Source organism: Oncorhynchus clarkii, chromosome 33 (genome assembly GCF_045791955.1).
Source record: "Oncorhynchus clarkii lewisi isolate Uvic-CL-2024 chromosome 33, UVic_Ocla_1.0, whole genome shotgun sequence".
Lineage (NCBI taxonomy): Eukaryota > Metazoa > Chordata > Actinopteri > Salmoniformes > Salmonidae > Oncorhynchus > Oncorhynchus clarkii.
The window spans coordinates 29,594,375-29,618,208 of NC_092179.1; the positions used below are offsets into that span (position 1 = coordinate 29,594,375).

Genomic DNA, 23,834 nt, shown 5'->3' on the forward strand with positions numbered 1-23,834 from the left:
CCCTGACGGGCCCACCATAACCTGTTACATATCCCTGGCGGGCCCACCATAACCTGTTACATATCCCTGACGGGCCCACCATAACCTGTTACATATCACTGGCGGGCCCACCATAACCTGTTACATATCACTGGCGGGCCCACCATAACCGGATTTCAAGTATATTATTTAATACAGTCAGCACCTGAAACCTGTATTTGGCTATAGGCTTCCTCTGACTGCACTCATCTCTCCCTCTCCCTCTCCCTCTCCCTCTCCCTCTCCCTCTCAAGAAGAATAGGCTATTCCCTGTGCTTCATCAGAGGCCAAATCAGCCTCCAGCAGTAAGAGCATCACCTCTGTCTACCAGTAACATTGTTTACACATAATGGCCACATTGATTTCTACTTTGCTCCATTCCTGTAATTTGTTTATGGGGAGAATGTAGAGGGGAAACACGCTGATAATGGAGGTAGAAGAGAGAGAGAAAAGGCCAGATACATGTCCACACACGTACTGTACATGAAGACACACACACACACACAAAGGCACACACAGAGAAACACACACACACAGACAGACAGACAGACACACACACACACACACACACACGCTCATCAGTAATCTGTGGGCTCCCTGTTCAACTCATCTGCTGATTTCACCACGGTAACAACATCGCTCTCGCTCTCTATTTCTCTCTACCTCCGTCGGAGAAAAGGAGAGAGAGATGAGCAGCAGGCGACGGGTCTCTACCTCAGAGAGATGAACAAGTGATTGTCCTCAACAACAGAACTCTGTAAGGACTGCTACAAGTCCACTCCACAGGTACTGCTCTATAAAAGGACTGCTACAGGTCCACTCCACAGGTACTGCTCTATAAAAGGACTGCTACAGGTCCACTCCACAGGTACTGCTCTATAAAAGGACTGCTACAGGTCCACTCCACAGGTACTGCTCTATAAAAGGACTGCTACAAGTCCACTCCACAGGTACTGCTCTATAAAGACTGCTAAAGGTCCACTCCACAGGTACTGCTCTATAAGGACTGCTACAGGTCCACTCCACAGGTACTGCTCTATAAAGACTGCTACAGGTCCACTCCACAGGTACTGCTCTATAAGGACTGCTACAGGTCCACTCCACAGGTACTGCTCTATAAGGACTGCTACAGGTCCACTCCACAGGTACTGGTCTATAAGGACTGCTAAAGGTCCACTCCACAGGTACTGGTCTATAAGGACTGCTACAGGTCCACTCGACCTTTCACATTGATTGGCAGAAGGTCTTCATAGATGAGTGGCTGCAACCTGTAAATAAAGTAAAATGAAGGAATGCTGCCCCCTGGTGGCATCATGAAAGTAATACAACAAATAAACCTGAAATAAACCTCAAGATATAGTGACGCTCACATGATACTTACAATCCTGGAGCATTCGTGTGTATTCTATTTAATGAGTTTACAGCATGATCCTCGTATACATAACAAGGGAAAACAAATCAGCAGCACATCAATATTCTTCAACCCTGATTTCTTGTTACCATTCAGTTAAAACATTCTGCCATCGTCAGTGCAAAAATCGGGACAAGCCTAAATACCGGGGCATTGTCGAAGCGATATGGCTTTAGCTTGCGCATCTAGAAGACAGAATTCACTATGAATACGAAGCTAATTAACGGTGTGGTATAGTACAGTGTAAGAAAGAATAGCATTCAAAGCTAGCAATCTCTGCAGAGTTGGTTATAGCGATATCCATATGAGCCGAGTGTGTGTGTGTGTACGAATCTGAAGAGATAAATAAACAGAAAAGGAATCAAAACTAAATATCTATTTTCACAGCAGCACCAATACAGAACAATGAAAAGGATTCTCCAACGAACCAATCAAACATAAACACACATTACTTCTAATCTAGTGTCGTCTTGAAATGGCAAACGTGTGGAAACTAAATATCCAAAACAGCTGGGTGAGTCAAACGGAGGAAGAGGCTGTGTAGTTGGTGTCTGAGCTACATACAATCTTACTCTGATCATTCCTTTACAGTTCACTCATTACAAACGGCATACAGTGTACGTGTTGATTACAGTCCGTCATTGTCTTATACATTTCGTTCTAGAATATGTTGGGAGGATTGTACAATATGATTCATCATAAGGCATATTGAAAAACATCTATTCCTCTGTTGTACCCGTTCAATTCCTTCAGTACCTGTTCAATAAATTAATCAGAAAGGATTTATTGGACGTCCTACAGTAGAGTAACGTTCGTAGATTCTACAGCTAGGCAGGTCATTCTGTATGGTGACACGGTGCTCTGTTTTGTTGTGGGAAGACATACAGACAGTAAGAGGTTGGGGAAAGATTGGACGTCCTTAAGGAGATGTAGGAAGTTGATGTGAGAGTTGTTTCTGTCAAACCTCCCACAGTCCACCCAGACATGTCCTGGGTCTCTATATCCCCAATCCCACGATGCACAGGGCCAGCAGTAGCATGGCGGCCAGACTGAGAGTGGGTCTCAGGAAAGACGCCTTACCTGGAGGAGGGGAGGGGACACGGTAAGAGGCATGCTGGGTAAGACTCTGTCTGGACAACAAACACACTTAAAAGTATATTCCTCCTCAGATCTTTTCCTCCGATGCTCTCCTCCTTTCCCTCTGACGTTTTGAGAAGAAGGTGAGGAGAGAGGAATCAAATAATCAAGGAATCGAGGAAAATACTTTTGAGATTCACCCACAAATTGACACGGCCCTTCAATTCCCCAACCAGATACTAACCAGCAGACCCATCTGTCCCTTACTTACCCTGAAGCCTGATCTTCCTGATGGGGCCGTCTCCACCCTCATAGCGACCTCTGACCTCCAGCTCGTAGTCCCCTACCTGGGGCATGGGGAAGTCAATGAAGTGCCAGCCCGTCATGTAGATCGGCCCTGTGATGTAGCCAGTCTTCCTGAACATCACCTGTAGAGGAGAGGAGAGGAGAGGAGAGGAGAGGAGAGGAGAGGAGAGGAGAGGAGAGGAGAGGAGAGGAGAGGAGAGCGGAGAGGAGAGGAGAGGAGAGGAGAGGAGAGGAGAGGAGAGGAGAGGAGAGGAGAGGAGAGGAGAGGAGAGGAGAGGAGAGGATTTCTTGTCTTCTGAGGACACTTATTTCCACAGGCTCAGACTGGATCACACCAGTTGCTGCAAGATTGAAATGAAACAAAGTAAAATGCCTTTAAATACCTTATAATATAGTGGGAAGGACTCATTGCCAAACCAGTCGTAGGAGATGTGGTGCCACCACACGTACAGCCACTTGCCAGAGTAGCTGATGTAACGCCACATTTGGGGAGCCACACTTGGAGCTGCAAAGAATAGAATATTAATCTCAATGGGATCACCTACAATAGACATGTACTGTATATGGAGTTCCAGTGTGGTTTTGGCATCTGGTCTTACGTGCTCTCTTGGTGAACATCTCGCAGTGTTCGCTGGGAGGACCGACACCGGCTCCGTTGTAGGCTCTGACCTCGATGAGGTAGTGCGAGTCTGGCAGCATGTTCTCCAGCCTGGTCTGGTTCATGGAGGCGGGCACAAAGATACGATTGGCCCCCGGCTCTGTATCGTCATACTTCCTCCAGTACTTCACCTGGTCAGAAAGCCGGGATTGGTCAGAGCAGGTGTCAATCAATTTGAACCAAAACTGGTGATCCAATCCAAATGTTCACCAGTTCCTCACACAGAGACCTATTCTTCTTTCACGTCAGGCTGGCAAGGAAGCCACAGTTGAACACAAGGTATTTTATTTGTTAGAGTCTCATGAGAAGGGCCCTCCCACTGGGCAAAAACCAGCTGAATCAATATCGTTTCCATGTCATTTCACGCAAAAACAACCAATTGTATTTGCAAAAAATCATCAAGGGAATTTCGTATTTTTTTCTTACCCAACTTTAAACATAAATCCAATGACATGATACTTTTGTTGTTGTTGATTTCACATTGAATTCACGTTAGTTGACAACTCAGCCAAATGTAAATCAAAACGAGATGTTGAACTGACGTCTGTGCCCAGTGAGATGTGTTTTTCCTGGTCACTTAACCAGACCATCATTCGTAATCTGAGCAGGAAAATGTGTCCTTCCCCATAAATCATGGTCATCACTAGACATCCAGGAGATGTAAAGAGCAACAGACCTGGTATCCATCTATGTACTGCTGAAGGCCGGTACCAGTGTCCATGACTGGTATCCACCAGACCAGAGCTTCATGGGACGAGACAGGCCTGGAGTATACATCTGTAGGAGACTCAGAGGGGACTAGTGGGGAGGGAGGGAGAGAGAGAGAGAGAGAGAGAGAGAGAGAGAGGGGATTGGGGTAGAGAGAGAGAGAGAGAGAGAGAGAGGGGGGGGGATTGGGGTAGAGAGAGAGAGAGAGAGAGAGAGAGCGAGAGAGAGAGAGAGAGAGAGAGAGAGAGTGTAAATACAACCCATATCTATACTTATTTATTTTATCTTGTGTCCTTTAACCATTTGTACATTGTTAAAACACTGTATATATATATAATATGACATTTGTAATGTCTTTATTGTTTTGAAACTTCTGTATGTGTGATGTTTACTGTTAATCTTTATTGTTTATTTCACTTTATATATTCACTTTATATATTATCTACCTCACTTGCTTTGGCAATGTTAACACATGTTTCCCATGCCAACAAAGCCCTTGAATTGAATTGAATTGAATTGAGAGAGAGAGAGAGAGAGAGAAAGAGACAGAGAGAGAGAGAAAGAGAGGGGGGGATTGGGGTAGAGAGAGAGAGAGAGAGAGAGAGAGAGAGAGAGAGAGAGAGGGGGGAGAGAGAGAGAGAGAGAGAGGGCAGGGGGATTGGGGTAGAGAGAGAGAGAGAGAGAGAGAGAGAGAGAGAGAGAGAGAGAGAGAGAGAGAGACAGGGAGGGAGAGAGAGAGAGAGAGAGACAGAGAGAGAGAGAGAGAGACAGAGAGAGAGAGACAGAGAGACAGAGAGAGAGAGAGAGAGAGAGAGACAGAGAGAGAGAGACAGAGAGACAGAGAGAGAGAGAGAGAGAGAGAGACAGAGAGATTGGGGTAGATCAGATTGAGAGAAACTTGTAAAGGCTGCCTATTGTCATGTCTTTACTATCATTAAATGAAGACTTTTAGTTTTTATCAAAGATTCTCTGTAATTAGTATTACGCAATTAACTAATTAATCATGTAACTGTAATTAACTAGGAAGTCGGGGCACCAAGGAAAATATTCAGATTACAAAGTTATAATTTTTCTACTTTTTAAATGTTTTCACATCTGATCAATAGTCTTCTGATTAATTAATTATTTATTTTACCTCACGTTAGTCTCATTCCAAACGTTGTACATTTTTGGTTATCTGCACGAACCCAGTCTTCACTATGAGTCATCCATACATCAATTGTCTTACATAATTTATTTATTGACTAACTAAACAATCACAGAAATGCACACACAAACAAACAAAGTAAATATGGTTACAAGAAATGATAGGGGAATGTGCCCTAGTGGGCTGAACCGGCACGGCGGCTTGTTAGACAAAAGGGGAAGTGGGGGTCGACTGAGATGAGACAACACACAGTTGATAATTATAACAATTGAAATGCTAATCCTTTGCACATGAACACTCACTCATTCGGGAACAATTGCAATCAATATATATATTTACGCTCAGTGTGTCGTCTTGATCTCTGCTGAAAAGTTTGTTTCTTTTGTAGAATTGTCCGTCTCTCTCTCTCTGTCGTGGTTAGGATGGATAGTTCAGAGTGACATTCATTCATGTCGTTATGGATAGATATTTCAGCGGTTGTCGTTCTTCGCATTCAATGATACCGAATTCCTAGCTGCAGACTAGTAATTAATATCAAAGACTTGTTCTTATTCTGTCGGTATCGATAGTCTAAGAGTTTAACCACGTGGGATGGTTAAAAGATTCAGCAGTCTGGTCTCAAACCTTGGCCCTCTAGTTATCGAGGTAAGATGGTCTGCAACCTTTGTCCTCTCGTAATGGAGAGAAACATGGTCTGTTGAGAAATTCTCAAAGTTGGGGTTTTATTCGGGAGTTGCAGAAAAGGGCCTGTCCCAGGATGCCCGACCCTAACTGGGCTCATGGGCGGTCCTCCGATTTAGTTAAACTCAAAAGGGAATTGGAGTTTCCTTCATTAAACAGTCCAAAATCACATTACACAATTTTACAAATAGTATCATCCTCACTAATTCATCTTATACAACAATTAGATGTAAGCCTCATATCTGAGGCTATTATATAAACAGCATTATGGTAATGTGGCCGCACCGTCTCCCATGAGCTTCACCAAATTGTACAAACTGGACCAGTTCGTAGCTGGATTCTTCACCGATATTTTATACCTTCTACGGAACATAAATGTTGTTCGGACCTCAAGTTCTGTGAGGTGGAAGAAATTCCTTTGTTCTCTATGAAATCTCTATGAAAACTCTGTCTCTATACTGTGGCCATGAGGAGATCATCTCCTCCAGGAATTTACGACCTCTCTGACCACTGCAGCCTAGTTGTAGGAGACAGAGAGAGGGGGATGGTACTCGCTGTACCCAAAGATGGCAACGTCATGACACTATCATGTTGAAGAGGTTAAAGAACATGTTTACCATGGCTAGGGTTAGGGCTAGGGTTAGGGCTGAGGGTTAGGGTTAGGGCTAGGGTTAGGGCTGAGGGTTAGGGTTAGGGCTAGGGTTAGGGCTAGGGTTAGGGTTAGGGCTGAGGCTATGGTTAGGGCTACAGGTTAGGGTTGAAGCTAGGGTTAGGGCTGAGGGTTAGGGTTAGGGCTGAGGCTAGGGTTAGGGCTAGGGTTAGGGCTGAGGGTTAGGGTTAGGGCTAGGGTTAGGGTTAGGGCTGAGGCTATGGTTAGGGCTACAGGTTAGGGTTGAAGCTAGGGTTAGGGCTGAGGGTTAGGGTTAGGGCTGAGGCTAGGGTTAGGTTTAAGAGGGTTTCTTTGGGTTGCACAGGCCTATTACAACTTTCTGCCCTGTTTCTATATTGTACATCAGACCGGTCTAGAGCCGGTGAGAACATGAAAGGCCCAGAGCTCCGAGGGGGTCACCCATGACGGTTCAACAACAGGAGGAAGACAAACCCATGACGGTTCAACAACAGGAGGAAGACAAACCCATGACGGTTCAACAACAGGAGGAAGGGCTAATTAAGTGCTGAGAGTGAAAAAGTTGAATTCAAAAATTTTTAAAAAACATGCAAGCTGGATCAATAAATGAATAGATAAATAATTGAATCAGTAAATAATATAGTACATAATTAAAAATCACACCAAGGGATGAAGGGATGAAGGGACTCAGTGCTGCATAAATAAGTGCTGTGTTACAGTGCTTCATATAAGAACATTAAATATGAAAGACAAGCAGGCCTCACTAAATCCATTGTTTTTTATTGACCTTCCTCCTGGTGGTGGCAACCCCTCCAGCTCTCCTGATTGGGCCTCACTGACTCCCATGGTCAAGGCTATATACTACTCTTTACCATGCAGACCAAGTGGTGCCAAGGTCTTCAGATTGACTATGCACCTGGATTCAGCTGTTCTTCTCTGGTTTGAGGCTAGGGTTAGGGTTGAGGTTAGGGTTAGGGTTAGGGTTGTGGTTGAGGGTAGGGTTGTGGTTGTGGTTGAGGTTAGGGTTGTGGTTGAGGTTAGGGTTGTGGTTGAGGCTAGGGTTAGGGTTGTGGTTGAGGGTAGGGTTGTGGTTGTGGTTGAGGTTAGGGTTAGGGTTAAGGTTAAGGTTAGGGTTGTGGTTGAGGTTAGGGTTGAATCGGGAGGTGGTCATACAGCTAGTTTGACCCTCACCATCTCGTGGGGTTAGGGGTTAGTATGACCCTCACCATCTTGTGGGGTTAGGGGTTAGGGGTTAGTACGACCCTCACCATCTCACGGGGTTAGGGGTTAGGGGTTAGTATGACCCTCACTATCTCGTGGGGTTAGGGGTTAGTACGACCCTCACCATCTCGTGGGGTTAGGGGTTAGTATGACCCCACCATCTCATGGGGTTAGGGGTTAGTATGACCCCACCATCTCGTGGGGTTAGGGGTTAGTACGACCCTCACCATCTCGTGGGTAGTAGATAGTGGTCGACAGGCTGTAGGGTCCATCTCCTTTGGAGTTAAACGTCTTCACCTTCACCTGGAACTCCCTGACCTGGAAGTCGTTCGACTTGACCCTGAAAGAGGCGTCTCGATGGACGTAGCGTCGTGTCTCTGGGTCTGATATGGTCTCATACCACCAGTCAACCTCATCATGAGGCTTGAAGGCCACAACGTAGCCAAACTTCTTACCGTAGAAGTACTGTGGCTGTACGGGCTATGGATGGAAGATGACAGAGGAAGATCACATCCTTGTTATTTACCTAATCATCAAGACCCACAACATTACAAACTGACCAACATTTTGATTGAAAGCTGCTCAAAGAAAAAAACACATTAGTAACTTTAAATAGATACCATAGATTTTGTATGAAACATTATGGCAAAATACAGGTGGGTGTATTTAGACAAAAAAAAGCACATTGCACATCAGAACAGAAACTAAAACAAGAGTTGTACTAAAACAAATCAAATAATATAGATTAATTGGATCAGGTGGGTTGGTTACTAACTGGAGCAACAGCCTGCGGACAGTGTTGTTCTGCACAACCAGGACTGAAGAACGCTGGGTCAGAACACGGTTAGAAGGGTTGAAATGTGTCAGAGGGAAGAGAGAAACTCAGACACTTACTGTCCATGTGATGATCAACTCTCCATCTTTACCCCCGTAGCCTCCAACGTTGGTCGGGGCCACCACAGGCACTGAGAGACACAGTGGAGTGTGTTTCCAACAGGTGTTATTAGACACTCACACAGAAACACACACATTTGTTAGCAACAACAACATGTTAGTGCCCCAGGCTGGTCCCTACCTGCGTCCCAGGCTGGTCCCTACCTGCGTCCCAGGCTGGTCCCTACCTGCGTCCCAGGCTGGTCCCTACCTGCGTCCCAGGCTGGTCCCTACCTGCGTCCCAGGCTGGTCCCTACCTGCGTCCCAGGCTGGTCCCTACCTGCGTCCCAGGCTGGTCCCTACCTGCGTCCCAGGCTGGTCCCTACCTGCGTCCCAGGCTGGTCCCTACCTGCGTCCCAGGCTGGTCCCTACCTGCGTCCCAGGCTGGTCCCTACCTGCGTCCCAGGCTGGTCCCTACCTGCGTCCCAGGCTGGTCCCTACCTGCGTCCCAGGCTGGTCCCTACCTGCGTCCCAGGCTGGTCCCTACCTGCGTCCCAGGCTGGACCCTACCTGCGTCCCAGGCTGGTCCCTACCTGCGTCCCAGGCTGGTCCCTACCTGCGCCCCAGGCTGGTCCCTACCTGCGTCCCAGGCTGGTCCCTACCTGCGTCCCAGGCTGGTCCCTACCTGCGTCCCAGGCTGGTCCCTACCTGCGTCCCAGGCTGGTCCCTACCTGCGTCCCAGGCTGGTCCCTACCTGCGTCCCAGGCTGGTCCCTACCTGCGTCCCAGGCTGGTCCCTACCTGCGTCCCAGGCTGGTCCCTACCTGCGTCCCAGGCTGGTCCCTACCTGCGTCCCAGGCTGGTCCCTACCTGCGTCCCAGGCTGGTCCCTACCTGCGTCCCAGGCTGGTCCCTACCTGCGTCCCAGGCTGGTCCCTACCTGCGTCCCAGGTTTTGATCTTCATTGAAGAGATGCTGGCCTCCCCGTCTCCAAACTCATTAGTAGCATAGACCCTGAACTCATACTCCATCCAGGGGTACAGGTCCACAACATCAGCCATCACTGACATGCCATCCAGGGCCGTAGGGGCTGAGAGAGAGAGAGAGAGAGAGAGAGAGAGAGAGAGAGAGGGAGAGAGAGGGAGAGAGAGAGAGAGAGAGAGAGAGAGAGAGAGAGAGAGAGAGAGAGAGAGAGAGATAGAGGAGGGATAGAGAGAGAGAAAGGGAGGTAGGGGGCACGCGAAAGATAAATAAAGAGAGAGAGAGAACGAGAGTTACAGCGAGAGAGAGAGATAGAGCGAGAGTAGTATGTTAAGCATTAAAGGCTACTGTTTTCATGTTGTTGCTGTCAGCGGTAGAGTAATTACGCCCTCTGGTGGTATACTCCTGTACTTACAGGTGGATGCGTCCCTCCAGTCCACTTCAGTTAGTGCGTAGAAGTCTCTGGTCTGGATGGTGTACCCAAGGATGAGGCTGCCATGGTCGGCCCCTCGGTTCCACACCAGCTTCACCGAGGTGTCCCTGATCTCCTCAACCCTCACCCCACCGGGAGGAGCAGGAAGACCTATGACCTTGAGGTCTGCTGACGCGGTGACGTTGTCCACAACAGTCTGGGCTGTACAGGTGTAGCGTCCCTCGTGTCTCAACTGGACATTCATTATCTTCAGCTCTCCACTGTCCTCACGATCCTGGATGGACAGAGAGACAGGGTTAAACACTTCACACACTGTCCTCACCATCCTGGATGGACAGAGAGACAGGGTTAAACACTTCACACACTGTCCTCACCATCCTGGATGGACAGAGAGACAGGGTTAAACACTTCACACACTGTCCTCACCATCCTGGATGGACAGAGAGACAGGGTTAAACACTTCACACACTGTCCTCACCATCCTGGATGGACAGAGAGACAGGGTTAAACACTGTCCTCACCATCCTGGATGGACAGAGAGACAGGGTTAAACACTTCACACACTGTCCTCACCATCCTGGATGGACAGAGAGACAGGGTTAAACACTGTCCTCACCATCCTAGATGGACAGAGAGACAGGGTTAAACACTTCACACACTGTCCTCACCATCCTGGATGGACAGAGAGACAGGGTTAAACACTTCACACACTGGTACATCACCTGAGAAACAGGTGAATTTCAGTGTACTTCCTGAATATACTGAACTGATATGGAATTGACCACAACCCTGCTGGTTTGTGCTATCCCTCCTACCATGATGCGTTCATAGTGCTTCCACTCTAGGTAGAAGTCGATGACCCTGAAATCCAGAGACCAGATGAAGGTGATGTCCAGACTGGGGTCAAAGGAGGCCTGGCACTGCAGATGCACCTCCTCTCCTACCATCACCTGCGTGTCCTCTGGGGCTACTGTGATCTGTGTCGCCTCTGTGTCACACACACACGCACACACACAGTAGAGAAGACTGTTGACTCACACTGTGCAACATTATGCTGGCTGTACACAGACCCAGCTTTAAAGAACAGTACTCGTGTCAGTACAGAATCAGAATGGGATCAAATAATGAGACAACAGATGGTTGACTGTCCCCAACGTCCCCAATAACACATGAACATTCAAGGTAGATCAATATCAGGGCACATTTTAGACAGCTGTGTAAAGCTGGATGGAGAGTGATACCTGTGATGGTCAGAGTCCCTGTGCTGTTGGCCTTCCCTCTGTCATTCTCAGCTAAGCAGGTGTACACCCCCTCATCATTCCTGGTGGCATTCAGGATCTCCAGACTCCCATCAAACATGATGGAGATACTATGGAGGGAAGGAAACACGACATTCACCACCATACAGTATTGGATTTCTTTCAAATGTTTGACCAGATTCTCCTACAGTTGCTCTGATGAATAACAAACTCAGATGTCAATCAATCAACTAACCGACCAACCAATCAACAAACCAACCAATCAATCAATCAACCAGCCAGCCAACCAATCAATCAACCAGCCAACCAATGAATCAATAAACCAACCAATCAATCAACCGGCCAGCCAGCCAGCCAATCAATCAATAAACCAATCAATCAACCAACATCCAATTAACCAATCAATCAATCAACCAACCAACCAACCAACAACCAATTAATCAAACAACCAACCAACCAATCAATCAACCAAACAACCAATCAATCAACCAACCAACCAACCAACAACCAATTAATCAAACAACCAACCAATCAATCAACCAACCAACCAATCAACCAAACATTTGTATTTGTAATGCCTTTACGTTGAAATAGAATTCCCACAAAGAACTCCTTATTTACCGTGAGTTGTTGAAGAGCACTTCTTTTCCCTTGGTCCAGGTGAACCTGGGTCTGGGGGCAGCTCTGGGCTTACACTCTATGACCACACGGCCGTTGTTAGCTCCTAGAAGATACTTCTTCACTGGGTTCAACTCAAACGTCGGGGCACAAGCTGGGATGGGGGTAGGGAAGTGGTTGGATGTAATTATCTATCAATGAGGACTGTGTGTATAACTGACAACTTTGTCGTTGCTATAGTTGATGACTGTGTGTATAACTGACAACTTTGTCGTTGCTATAGTTGATGACTGTGTGTATAACTGACAACTTTGTCGTTGCTATAGTTGATGACTGTGTCAGTTTTTATATTCCCAGAATCTAAACTAGAAACACGGTGGGGGTGTGTGCTCGTTAATGATACACATTGGTTTTCAAAGACCAACCAATGAGGTGCAGTTCAGGGCACAGACTAACCAATCACATGTAGTTTGTTTTATACACTCACCAATGACACGTAGCTCAGCGCTGGCGTAGATGATACCCCAGTAGTTCTCAGCGATACACTGGTACATCCCAGAGTCCTCAAATGTCAGACTGGAGAACTTCAGCTCACCTTTACCATACTGGGAAAAAATAGTACTAGATAAGATGGTGCCAATCTTTCCTATTGAATTAGTACTAGATAAGATGGTGCACATCTTTCCTATTGAATTAGTACTAGATAAGATGGTGCCCATCTTTCCTATTGAATTAGTACTAGATAAGATGGTGCACATCTTTCCTATTGAATTAGTACTAGATAAGATGGTGCCCATCTTTCCTATTGAATTAGTACTAGATAAGATGGTGCCCATCTTTCCTATTGAATTAGTACTAGATAAGATGGTGCCAATCTTTCCTATTGAATTAGTACTAGATAAGATGGTGCCAATCTTTCCTATTGAATTAGTACTAGATAAGATGGTGCCAATCTTTCCTATTGAATTAGTACTAGATAAGATGGTGCCAATCTTTCCTATTGAATAGGTACTAGATAAGATGGTGCCAATCTTTCCTATTGAATTAGTACTAGATAAGATGGTGCCAATCTTTCCTATTGAATTAGTACTAGATAAGATGGTGCCAATCTTTCCTATTGAATTAGTACTAGATAAGATGGTGCCAATCTTTCCTATTGAATTAGTACTAGATAAGATGGTGCCCATCTTTCCTATTGAATTAGTACTAGATAAGATGGTGCCCATCTTTCCTATTGAATTAGTACTAGATAAGATGGTGCCAATCTTTCCTATTGAATTAGTACTAGATAAGATGGTGCCCATCTTTCCTATTGAATTGAGATCAAGCCCAGCTTATTTCACTATCCTTATACAGTGGATCTACACAACAGATGTACATTAATTGTGGTTGGTGTTAATTAAAACACCTACCACAAAAGCATTCTAGCAAAGACCCATAGACATCCAATCATTGCGCTAACGCTAGTTAGCATTGGCCCTCAAAACTACCTCTAGCTTCTTTCATACTGGACACAGAGACATACAAATGGTATCCTCAAGTTCATCTGACTCTGGGGAAGTAGATACATGTATCCCTTTAAGGAGTTTGTGATCATCTGTCCAATTTTGATTTTGACGGTGAAGTTGCCCTTTAAAGCATGACAGCCAGCAGGGGGAGGACCGGCATCTTTACCGAGTATCCATCCTTGAGCCATCGGATGTATGGGCCAGGCTTCCCATTAGCTACACAGGACATGGTGTGTTCTGACCCTACGTCCTTCTGGGTGTTGTTGATGGTCACAGCCCACTCAGGAGCAGCTGTCAATCAAAACACAATTTAACATGTTGAGTCTGGTATCTTACCCTCTTCTCTTATTGTAACACTGTAGAGATGGAGTCTGGTATCTTACCCTCTTCTCTTATTGTAACACTGTAGAGATGGACTCTGGTATCTTACCCTCTTCTCTTATTGTAACACTGTAGAGATGGAGTCTGGTATCTTACCCTCTTCTCTTATTGTAACACTGTAGAGATGGAGTCTGGTATCTTACCCTCTTCTCTTATTGTAACACTGTAGAGATGGAGTCTGGTATCTTACCCTCTTCTCTTATTGTAACACTGTAGAGATGGAGTCTGGTATCTTACCCTCTTCTCTTATTGTAACACTGTATAGATGGAGTCTGGTATCTTACCCTCTTCTCTTATTGTAACACTGTAGAGATGGAGTTTGGTATCTTACCCTCTTCTCTTATTGTAACACTGTAGAGATGGAGTCTGGTATCTTACCCTCTTCTCTTATTGTAACACTGTAGAGATGGAGTCTGGTATCTTACCCTCTTCTCTTATTGTAACACTGTAGAGATGGAGTCTGGTATCTTACCCTCTTCTCTTATTGTAACACTGTAGAGATGGAGTCTGGTATCTTACCCTCTTCTCTTATTGTAACACTGTAGAGATGGAGTCTGGTATCTTACCCTCTTCTCTTATTGTAACACTGTAGAGATGGAGTTTGGTATCTTACCCTCTTCTCTTATTGTAACACTGTAGAGATGGAGTTTGGTATCTTACCCTCTACATAGAGCCACGCCTGATGCCAGTCCTGCCATTTCTGGTTGATGGCCTCACACTCGTACCCTGCTGAGTCTTCATACTGGACGTTGTAGAGGTGGAGCAGCGCTCCAGACATGCTGACCTGAGCGCTGGCAGGCAGGTCGGTAGCACCTATCTTCCTCCAGACGATGTGAGGGGCCGGACTGGACGCAGAGACAACAAGAGAAGAAGGAACTAACTGAGCACGGTTATGTCTCAAATGGCAGGCCTCGTGTCTTATGAAGGCTTAATGAATCCTCCATAAGCCCTTTATAAGGCATACATAACTGTTTCACAACATATGTGTAAGCAAATGGATGTCATCTTCTCTAGTTACAGTGAGACAAGTGAACAAAAGTCCCCAAAGTCTCTGTGTTTGTTTCATCAGTAGCTAAATATCTGTCATTTCCATATCCTGACTCACTTTCCCAGAGCGAAGCACTCCAGTGTGACGTTGTAGTTGAGCATAGCTGTGGTGTCAGGGAACTTCACTACGAGGTCGGCCTTGTATCTCTTCTCTGGGGCTGTGGGGATGAAAGGGTCATAGGTCAACACTATGGAGTTGCCCAAAAGACATTGATAAATGGTCAGTTTTTGTGTTTTTTTCCAGCCTAATGTTAAGGGAGAGATTTCGCAGAGTGTAACATGATCCCAGATCTGTGGCTAGGATGCACCTCTACCTAGACACTGATCTAAGGTCAGTTTTGTGTCTTTACATCTAAAGAAACATCTTAGATTTTGGGGAGGGTTTAAGCTGATCCTAGATCTGAGACTAGGCGTAGTGTACTATATAGATAACACAGCTATAAACTAGTGTACTATATACTGTAGGTAACACAGCTATAAACTAGTGTACTATATAGGTAACACAGCTATAAACTAGTGTACTATATACTGTAGGTAACACAGTTATATACTAGTGTACTATATAGGTAACACAGCTATAAGCTAGTGTACTATATACTGTAGGTAAAACAGCTATATACTAGTGTACTATATAGGTAACACAGCTATAGGCTAGTGTACTATATACTGTTGGTAACACAGCTATAAACTAGTGTACTATATAGGTAACACAGCTATAAACTAGTGTACTATATACTGTAGGTAACACAGTTATATACTAGTGTACTATATAGGTAACACAGCTATAAGCTAGTGTACTATATACTGTAGGTAAAACAGCTATATACTAGTGTACTATATAGGTAACACAGCTATAGGCTAGTGTACTATATACTGTTGGTAACACAGCTATAAACTAGTGTACTATATACTGTAGGTAACACAGCTATAAACGAGTGTACTATATAGGTAACACAGTCATGAACTAGTGCACTATACAAGTATCACAGCTATAAACTAGTGTACTATATAGGTAACACAGCTATAAACTAGTGTACTATATACTGTAAGTAACACAGCTATAAACTAGTGTACTATATAGGTAACACAGTTATAAACTAGTGTACTATATAGGTAACACAGCTATAAACTAGTGTACTATATAGGTATCACAGCTACAGGCTACTCACTCTCTTCTGTAGATATGAGAGGGATAAACTTGGAGTAGACTCCCTTGCCAATCTGTGGGTTGAACACATAGCAGGAGTAGTTCCCTGCGTCTGACGCCTCCACCTTGGAGATGTACAGATTCCCGGTGCTCTGAGAGACGAAGCGACGCTTATCCGGGTGGAGGAAGACCGGAAACTCGTTGTATATCCAACGGAACGTCACCTCAGCTGGGATACAGAGGAAGAACAAAAAACACAACTAGTAAGAATGTGGTGGTCGGTTTTCCCTGAATCACCTCTGAGTCTCTACGGGGGTTTAGTTTGTGTACTGTGTAACTCTGAGGTACTGTGTTCTATGACTCAGTACTGAATAGATTACAAGTCAGAATGTTTATGTTTACATGTGAGTCCTTTAACAGACGCTATTACCCAGAGCCACTTGAAGATAGTGCATTGATCTTAAAGGTCCAATGTAGCCATTTTTATTTCACTATCAAATCAATTCTGGATAACAATTAAGTACGTTACTGTGATTGCTTTCAATTAAAATGTTTTTTTTTTAGCAAAGAGCAATTTCTCAAGCAATATTTTTTCTAGGACTGTCTGTGAGTGGTCTGAGTGGGGAGGTGAAAACGGAACATTTGCTGTGATTGGCAGAACATTTCACAGTATTATTCCAACCTCATAGTCTGGAAATATGTATAAGACACAGGAAATCATGTTTTTGAATGCACTGGGCCTTTAAGATAGCTTGGTGGGTCAACCACATATTATAGTCATAGTAAGTACATTTTTCTTCAATAAAGTAAGTACATGTTTCTTCAAAAAAGTAGCTATCAGCAGAGTCAGAGCTAGTAGGAAAAGACAAGTATGACAAGTTGGCCATCATGTGTATTCCAGTATGTCTGAGGTACTAACTTGGCCATCATGTGTATTCTAGTATGTCTGAGGTACTAACTTGGACATCATGTGTATTCTAGTATGTCTGAGGTACTAACTTGGACATCATGTGTATTCTAGTATGTCTGAGGTACTAACTTGGACATCATGTGTATTCCAGTATGTCTGAGGTACTAACTTGGACATCATGTGTATTCTAGTATGTCTGAGGTACTAACTTGGCCATCATGTGTATTCCAGTATGTCTGAGATACTAACTTGGCCATCATGTGTATTCTAGTATGTCTGAAGTACTAACTTGGCCATCATGTGTATTCTAGTATGTCTGAGGTACTAACTTGGACATCATGTGTATTCTAGTATGTCTGAGGTACTAACTTGGCCATCATGTGTATTCTAGTATGTCTGAGGTACTAACTTGGCCATCTTGTGTATTCTAGTATGTATGAGGTACTAACTTGGGCATAATGTGTATTCCAGTATGTCTGAGGTACTAACTTGGCCATCATGTGTATTCTAGTATGTCTGAGGTACTAACTTGGCCATCTTGTGTATTCTAGTATGTATGAGGTACTAACTTGGGCATAATGTGTATTCCAGTATGTCTGAGGTACTAACTTGGCCATCATGTGTATTCTAGTAAATCTGAGGTACTAACTTGGCCATCATGTGTATTCTAGTATGTCTAAGGTACTAACTTGGCCATCATGTGTATTCTAGTATGTCTGAGGTACTAACTTGGCCATCATGTGTATTCTAGTATGTCTGAGGTACTAACTTGGCCATCATGTGTATTCTAGTATGTCTGAGGTACTAACTTGGCCATCATGTGTATTCTAGTATGTCTGAGGTACTAACTTGGCCATCATGTGTATTCTAGTATGTCTGAGGTACTAACTTGGACATCATGTGTATTCTAGTATGTCTGAGGTACTAACTTGGCCATCATGTGTATTCTAGTATGTCTGAGGTACTAACTTGGCCATCATGTGTATTCTAGTATGTCTGAGGTACTAACTTGGCCATCATGTGTATTCTAGTATGTCTGAGGTACTAACTTGGCCATCATGTGTATTCTAGTATGTCTGAGGTACTAACTTGGCCATCATGTGTATTCTAGTATGTCTGAGGTACTAACTTGGCCATCATATGTATTCTAGTAAGTCTGAGGTACTAACTTGGCCATCATGTGTATTCTAGTATGTCTGAGGTACTAACTTGACCATCATGTGTATTCTAGTATGTCTGAGGTACTAACTTGGCCATCATATGTATTCTAGTAAGTCTGAGGTACTAACTTGGCCATCATGTGTATTCTAGTATGTCTGAGGTACTAACTTGGCCATCATGTGTATTCCAGTATGTCTCAGGTACTAACTCGGTCATCATGTGTATTCTAGTAAGTCTGAGGCACTAACTTGGCCATCATGTGTATTCTAGTATGTCTGAGGTACTAATTTGGCCATCATGTGTATTCTAGTAAGTCTGAGGTACTAACTTGGCCATCATGTGTATTCTAGTATGTCTGAGGTACTAACTTGGCCATCATGTGTATTCTAGTATGTCTGAGGTACTAACTTGGCCATCATGTGTATTCTAGTATGTCTGGGGTACTAACTTGGCCATCATGTGTATTCTAGTATGCCCCAGGTACTAACTTGGCCATCATGTGTATTCTAGTATGTCTGAGGTACTAACTTGGCCATCATGTGTATTCTAGTATGTCTGAGGTACTAACTTGGCCATCATGTGTATTCTAGTATGCCCCAGGTACTAACTTGGCCATCATGTGTATTCTAGTATGTCTGAGGTACTAACTTGGCCATCATGTGTATTCTAGTATGTCTGAGGTACTAACTTGGCCATCATGTGTATTCCAGTATGTCTAAGGTACTCACTTGGCCATCGCTTGGGAGGAGCACAGAGCAGCACGGCCCCCTGGCCCTCCTTCACAGTCACAGGGTCTCTCTCTTCATCTGGGAACTCCTCCAGGTCTGGAGATTGAGAAAGATAACACAGTGGTCAGTTTAACTCTAGCATATAGTTATGATTCCAGGTGTCCACAGACAACACAGCTGTATACCACAGACAGAAGCAATGACTTAGAGACTACACACACGACATGATACTTCCTGTGTTTGTTAGTCAATTCAGTTTCAGAAACCGTGGGGATGTGAATCTACTGTGAGAGAGAAATAGAACCTGTTGACCAGAGTCAACCAGTTTCACTCACATCCAGTACTAGTCTCTCTCAACATGAAATTCGGTCATGGCTCGCGACAATACTCACATCCAAACTTGACCTTGGCCTCCTTGCTGATGACGGTGCCGTACACGTTCTTGGCGACACAGACGTAGGTCCCTGCATGTTTCTTCTCTTCAGGGTTGTTTATGATGAGGTTCCCTCCCACCAGACTGTAGTGTTCATTGGGCAGCTCCATCAGCTTGATCTCCCAGTTATCACGCCTCCACCTGGGGGGGAAATGTGGATCTCCCTTTTTACCCATAAATTGTTTTGTTTTTTTAATAAATTGGAATGAGTCATTCCTCTCCATGTCCTCTGAAAGTTGTATGACTCCAGAACCAATCAAAGTCCTTCAAAACACCTTGTGAATGTCTGTGACTACATGGCAGTAGATCTTAAAATGTTCTTTACATTTCTGTTAACTTTGGTTTTCAGATGATATGTGACGTAATGTGTGTTACCTTGATGTATTGTACGGGTTGATTTGGGTGTGTGTGTGTGCGTGCATGCGTTCAGGCGTGCGTGTGTGTGTGTGGGGTTACCTATATGTGGGTGCAGTGTTGATTTGGGTGTGTGTGTGTGTATAGGGTTGATTTGTGTGTGTGGGTGTGTGTGTGTGGGGGGTTACCTGTATGTGGGTGCAGGGTTGATTTGGGTGTGTGTGTGTGTGGGGGGGGGGGGGGGTTACCTGTATGTCGGTGCAGGGTTGATTTGGGTGTGTGTGGGGGGGGGATTCATATGTTTAAGGTAATGGTAAGATAATCACTAAATGATTAATAAGTTAAAATTAATGTTTAGGCAATAATTAACAGTATTCCACCCTGTCACTGTATAATGGAGTGAAATGTGTTTGAATCATAAGACTAGTATTCTTGAATATATGTACACAGGAAAAGAGGAACTGTGGCAGACAAGGAACTGTGGCAGACAACTTGTGACCACTGTGAAACTAATAACAGGGAAGGAGGTCTCCCCACCCAGAGAGGGGGGAAACTGTTAGGCTTGCAGTAGATTGTGTAACATGTTGTAGCATATGATACGCAATGTATGTGTAGGAGAGGACTTGTAAACAATATTGACAGTATTAGGAGGAGAGGAGGGACATTTATGACCAAATGAGAGGTATATAACCAAATGTGCATTGTATGATTTCAGAGCGCTCTCGTGAATAAACATTTTGATTATTGTAGCTGGGACTCCGTCTGTTTCATTCAACCAGGATCTTAAAAATCATTGGTTGCAGACTGACATTTCATTGAAGTTTAGTTTAAGAACATTGAGAACACAATTCTGTTAACAGGGTGCAGGGTTGGTGTGGGTGTGTGTGGGGTAACCTGTATGTGGGTACAGGGTTGGTGTGGGTGTGTGTGGGGTTATCTGTATGTGGGTGCAGGGTCGATGTGGGTGTGTGTGGGGTTACCTGTATGTGGGTACAGGGTTGGTGTGGGTGTGTGTGGGGTTATCTGTATGTGGGTGCAGGGTCGATGTGGGTGTGTGTGGGGTTACCTGTATGTGGGTACAGGGTTGGTGTGGGTGTGTGTGGGGTTACCTGCATGTGGGTACAGGGTTGGTGTGGGTGTGTGTGGGGTTACCTGTATGTGGGTACAGGGTTGGTGTGGGTGTGTGTGGGGTTATCTGTATGTGGGTGCAGGGTCGATGTGGGTGTGTGTGGGGTTACCTGTATGTGGGTGCAGGGTTGGTGTGGGTGTGTGTGGGGTTACCGGTATGTGGGTACAGGGTTGGTGTGGGTGTGTGTGGGGTTACCTGTATGTGGGTACAGGGTTGGTGTGGGTGTGTGTGGGGTTACCTGTATGTGGGTGCAGGGTTGGTGTGGGTGTGTGTGGGGTTACCTGTATGTGGGTACAGGGTTGGTGTGGGTGTGTGTGGGGTTACCTGTATGTGGGTACAGGGTTGGTGTGGGTGTGTGTGGGGTTACCTGTATGTGGGTACAGGGTTGGTGTGGGTGTGTGTGGGGTTATCTGTATGTGGGTGCAGGGTCGATGCGGGTGTGTGTGGGGTTACCTGTATGTGTGTGCAGGGTTGGTGTGGGTGTGTGTGGGGTTACCGGTATGTGGGTGCAGGGTCGATGTGGGTGTGTGTGGGGTTACCTGTATGTGGGTACAGGGTTGGTGTGGGTGTGTGGGGGGTTACCTGTATGTGGGTACAGGGTTGGTGTGGGTGTGTGTGGGGTTATCTGTATGTGGGTGCAGGGTCGATGTGGGTGTGTGTGGGGTTACCTGTATGTGGGTGCAGGGTTGGCGTGGGTGTGTGTGGGGTTACCGGTATGTGGGTGCAGGGTTGATGTGGGTGTGTGTGGGGTTACCGGTATGTGGGTGCAGGGTTGATGTGGGTGTGTGGGGGGTTACCTGTATGTGGGTGCAGGGTTGATGTGGGTGTGTGTGGGGTTACCTGTATGTGGGTGCAGGGTTGGCCCGTGCTCTACAGTTCATGGAGATAAGTCTGTCAGGGGACTCCTTTGTGTAGACGATATCCAGAGGCTCCTCTTCAAATATTGGACCGTAGCCAGTAGCGTCATCTGACAGGGCACAACATCACAGTGATGTTACAACAACGTTACAGCAACATTATGTCAATATAATTTGAATGACTGCGAATGGTCGATAAACACACATAAAGCCAGACTCATTTTACTGTGATTCAGCGTGTAGGAGTTAATGCTGTATGTCAGTGCATTACAAGCTTTTACAGAGTAAACGGTCAGGAGAATCAAAACCAGACTCTGCTTTTACCTCCAAAGATCCTGGGCTCACCAAACAAGACGGACTCTGCAAAATGACGGGAGAAAACAAGGACACTTTGTTGAGTTTCTCATGGCTAGAACATGGCTTAAACTGTACCAGAACGTTCCAACCATACATGAGGTGGAACAGAGCAACATGGCTTAAACTGTACCAGAACGTTCCAACCACACATGAGGTGGAACAGAGCAACATGGATTAAACTGTATCACAATGTTCCAACCACACATGAGGTGGAACAGAGCAACATGGATTAAACTGTATCAGAACGTTCCAACCATACATGAGGTGGAACAGAGCAACATGGCTTAAACTGTACCAGAACGTTCCAACCACACATGAGGTGGAACAGAGCAACATGGATTAAACTGTATCACAATGTTCCAACCACACATGAGGTGGAACAGAGCAACATGGCTTAAACTGTACCAGAACGTTCCAACCACACATGAGGTGGAACAGAGCAACATGGCTTAAACTGTATCAGAACGTTCCAACCACACATGAGGTGGAACAGAGCAACATGGATTAAACTGTATCACAATGTTCCAACCACACATGAGGTGGAACAGAGCAACATGGCTTAAACTGTACCAGAACGTTCCAACCACACATGAGGTGGAACAGAGCAACATGGATTAAACTGTATCAGAACGTTCCAACCACACATGAGGTGGAACAGAGCAACATGGATTAAACTGTATCACAATGTTCCAACCACACATGAGGTGGAACAGAGCAACATGGATTAAACTGTATCAGAACGTTCCAACCATACATGAGGTGGAACAGAGCAACATGGCTTAAACTGTACCAGAACGTTCCAACCACACATGAGGTGGAACAGAGCAACATGGATTAAACTGTATCACAATGTTCCAACCACACATGAGGTGGAACAGAGCAACATGGCTTAAACTGTACCAGAACGTTCCAACCACACATGAGGTGGAACAGAGCAACATGGCTTAAACTGTATCAGAACGTTCCAACCACACATGAGGTGGAACAGAGCAACATGGATTAAACTGTATCACAATGTTCCAACCACACATGAGGTGGAACAGAGCAACATGGCTTAAACTGTACCAGAACGTTCCAACCACACATGAGGTGGAACAGAGCAACATGGATTAAACTGTATCAGAACGTTCCAACCACACACGAGGTGGAACAGAGCAACATGGCTTAAACTGTACCAGAACGTTCCAACCACACATGAGGTGGAACAGAGCCACATGGACCTAGTAAAAACAGTAGTCCTTCTGAGATAATGTCTAATCTAGTTCATTCTAAGACATGTATAGAAGACAGAAGCAGTCTGTTGAGAGCTACTCACCAGTGTGTGACAGTGAGGAGGAGAGAACTAGCAGGACCAGGGCTGTGACAGCCATGACTGTCTACTGACTGACACACAGACCGACGGAGGTCTGTAACGGACATGAGCTAGAGAGGAGAGAGAGAAATCACATCAGCTAGAGAGGAGAGAGAGGAAATGACATCAGATAGAGAGGAGAGAAATGGCATCAGCTAGAGAGGAGATAAATGGCATCAGCTAGAGAGGAGAGAAATGACATCAGCTAGAGAGGAGAGAAATGACATCAGCTAGAGAGGAGATAAATGACATCAGCTAGAGAGGAGAGAAATGACATCAGCTAGAGAGGAGAGAAATTACATCAGCTAGAGAGGAGAGAAATGACATCAGCTAGAGAGGAGAGAAATTACATCAGCTAGAGAGGAGAGAAATGACATCAGCTAGAGAGGAGAGAAATGACATCAGCTAGAGAGGAGAGAAATGGCATCAGCTAGAGAGGAGATAAATGACATCA

General features: G+C 45.1%; 1 protein-coding gene across 1 annotated transcript in view; it reads right to left on the reverse strand.

Annotated features, from left to right (window-relative positions):
• Positions 1 to 1,375: 1,375 nt before the first annotated feature.
• The window catches only part of LOC139393049 (contactin-1-like), a 32,294-nt gene continuing 9,835 nt past the window's right edge, over positions 1,376 to 23,834 (reverse strand). The window contains exons 2-23 of the mRNA XM_071141382.1: positions 23,345 to 23,451; positions 21,997 to 22,032; positions 21,656 to 21,782; positions 19,292 to 19,473; positions 18,900 to 18,995; positions 16,123 to 16,329; positions 15,012 to 15,111; positions 14,567 to 14,751; positions 13,692 to 13,816; positions 12,505 to 12,622; positions 12,021 to 12,171; positions 11,382 to 11,509; positions 10,956 to 11,128; positions 10,123 to 10,414; positions 9,667 to 9,816; positions 8,750 to 8,820; positions 8,083 to 8,335; positions 4,147 to 4,268; positions 3,412 to 3,601; positions 3,196 to 3,317; positions 2,778 to 2,934; positions 1,376 to 2,509 (exon numbers count right to left, since the gene is read on the reverse strand). Of these exons, the coding sequence (XP_070997483.1) occupies positions 2,427 to 2,509; positions 2,778 to 2,934; positions 3,196 to 3,317; positions 3,412 to 3,601; positions 4,147 to 4,268; positions 8,083 to 8,335; positions 8,750 to 8,820; positions 9,667 to 9,816; positions 10,123 to 10,414; positions 10,956 to 11,128; positions 11,382 to 11,509; positions 12,021 to 12,171; positions 12,505 to 12,622; positions 13,692 to 13,816; positions 14,567 to 14,751; positions 15,012 to 15,111; positions 16,123 to 16,329; positions 18,900 to 18,995; positions 19,292 to 19,473; positions 21,656 to 21,782; positions 21,997 to 22,032; positions 23,345 to 23,399 (3,123 nt within the window). The 5' untranslated portion in view covers positions 23,400 to 23,451 and the 3' untranslated portion in view covers positions 1,376 to 2,426. The remainder of the gene's footprint in view (positions 2,510 to 2,777; positions 2,935 to 3,195; positions 3,318 to 3,411; positions 3,602 to 4,146; positions 4,269 to 8,082; positions 8,336 to 8,749; positions 8,821 to 9,666; positions 9,817 to 10,122; positions 10,415 to 10,955; positions 11,129 to 11,381; positions 11,510 to 12,020; positions 12,172 to 12,504; positions 12,623 to 13,691; positions 13,817 to 14,566; positions 14,752 to 15,011; positions 15,112 to 16,122; positions 16,330 to 18,899; positions 18,996 to 19,291; positions 19,474 to 21,655; positions 21,783 to 21,996; positions 22,033 to 23,344; positions 23,452 to 23,834) is intronic.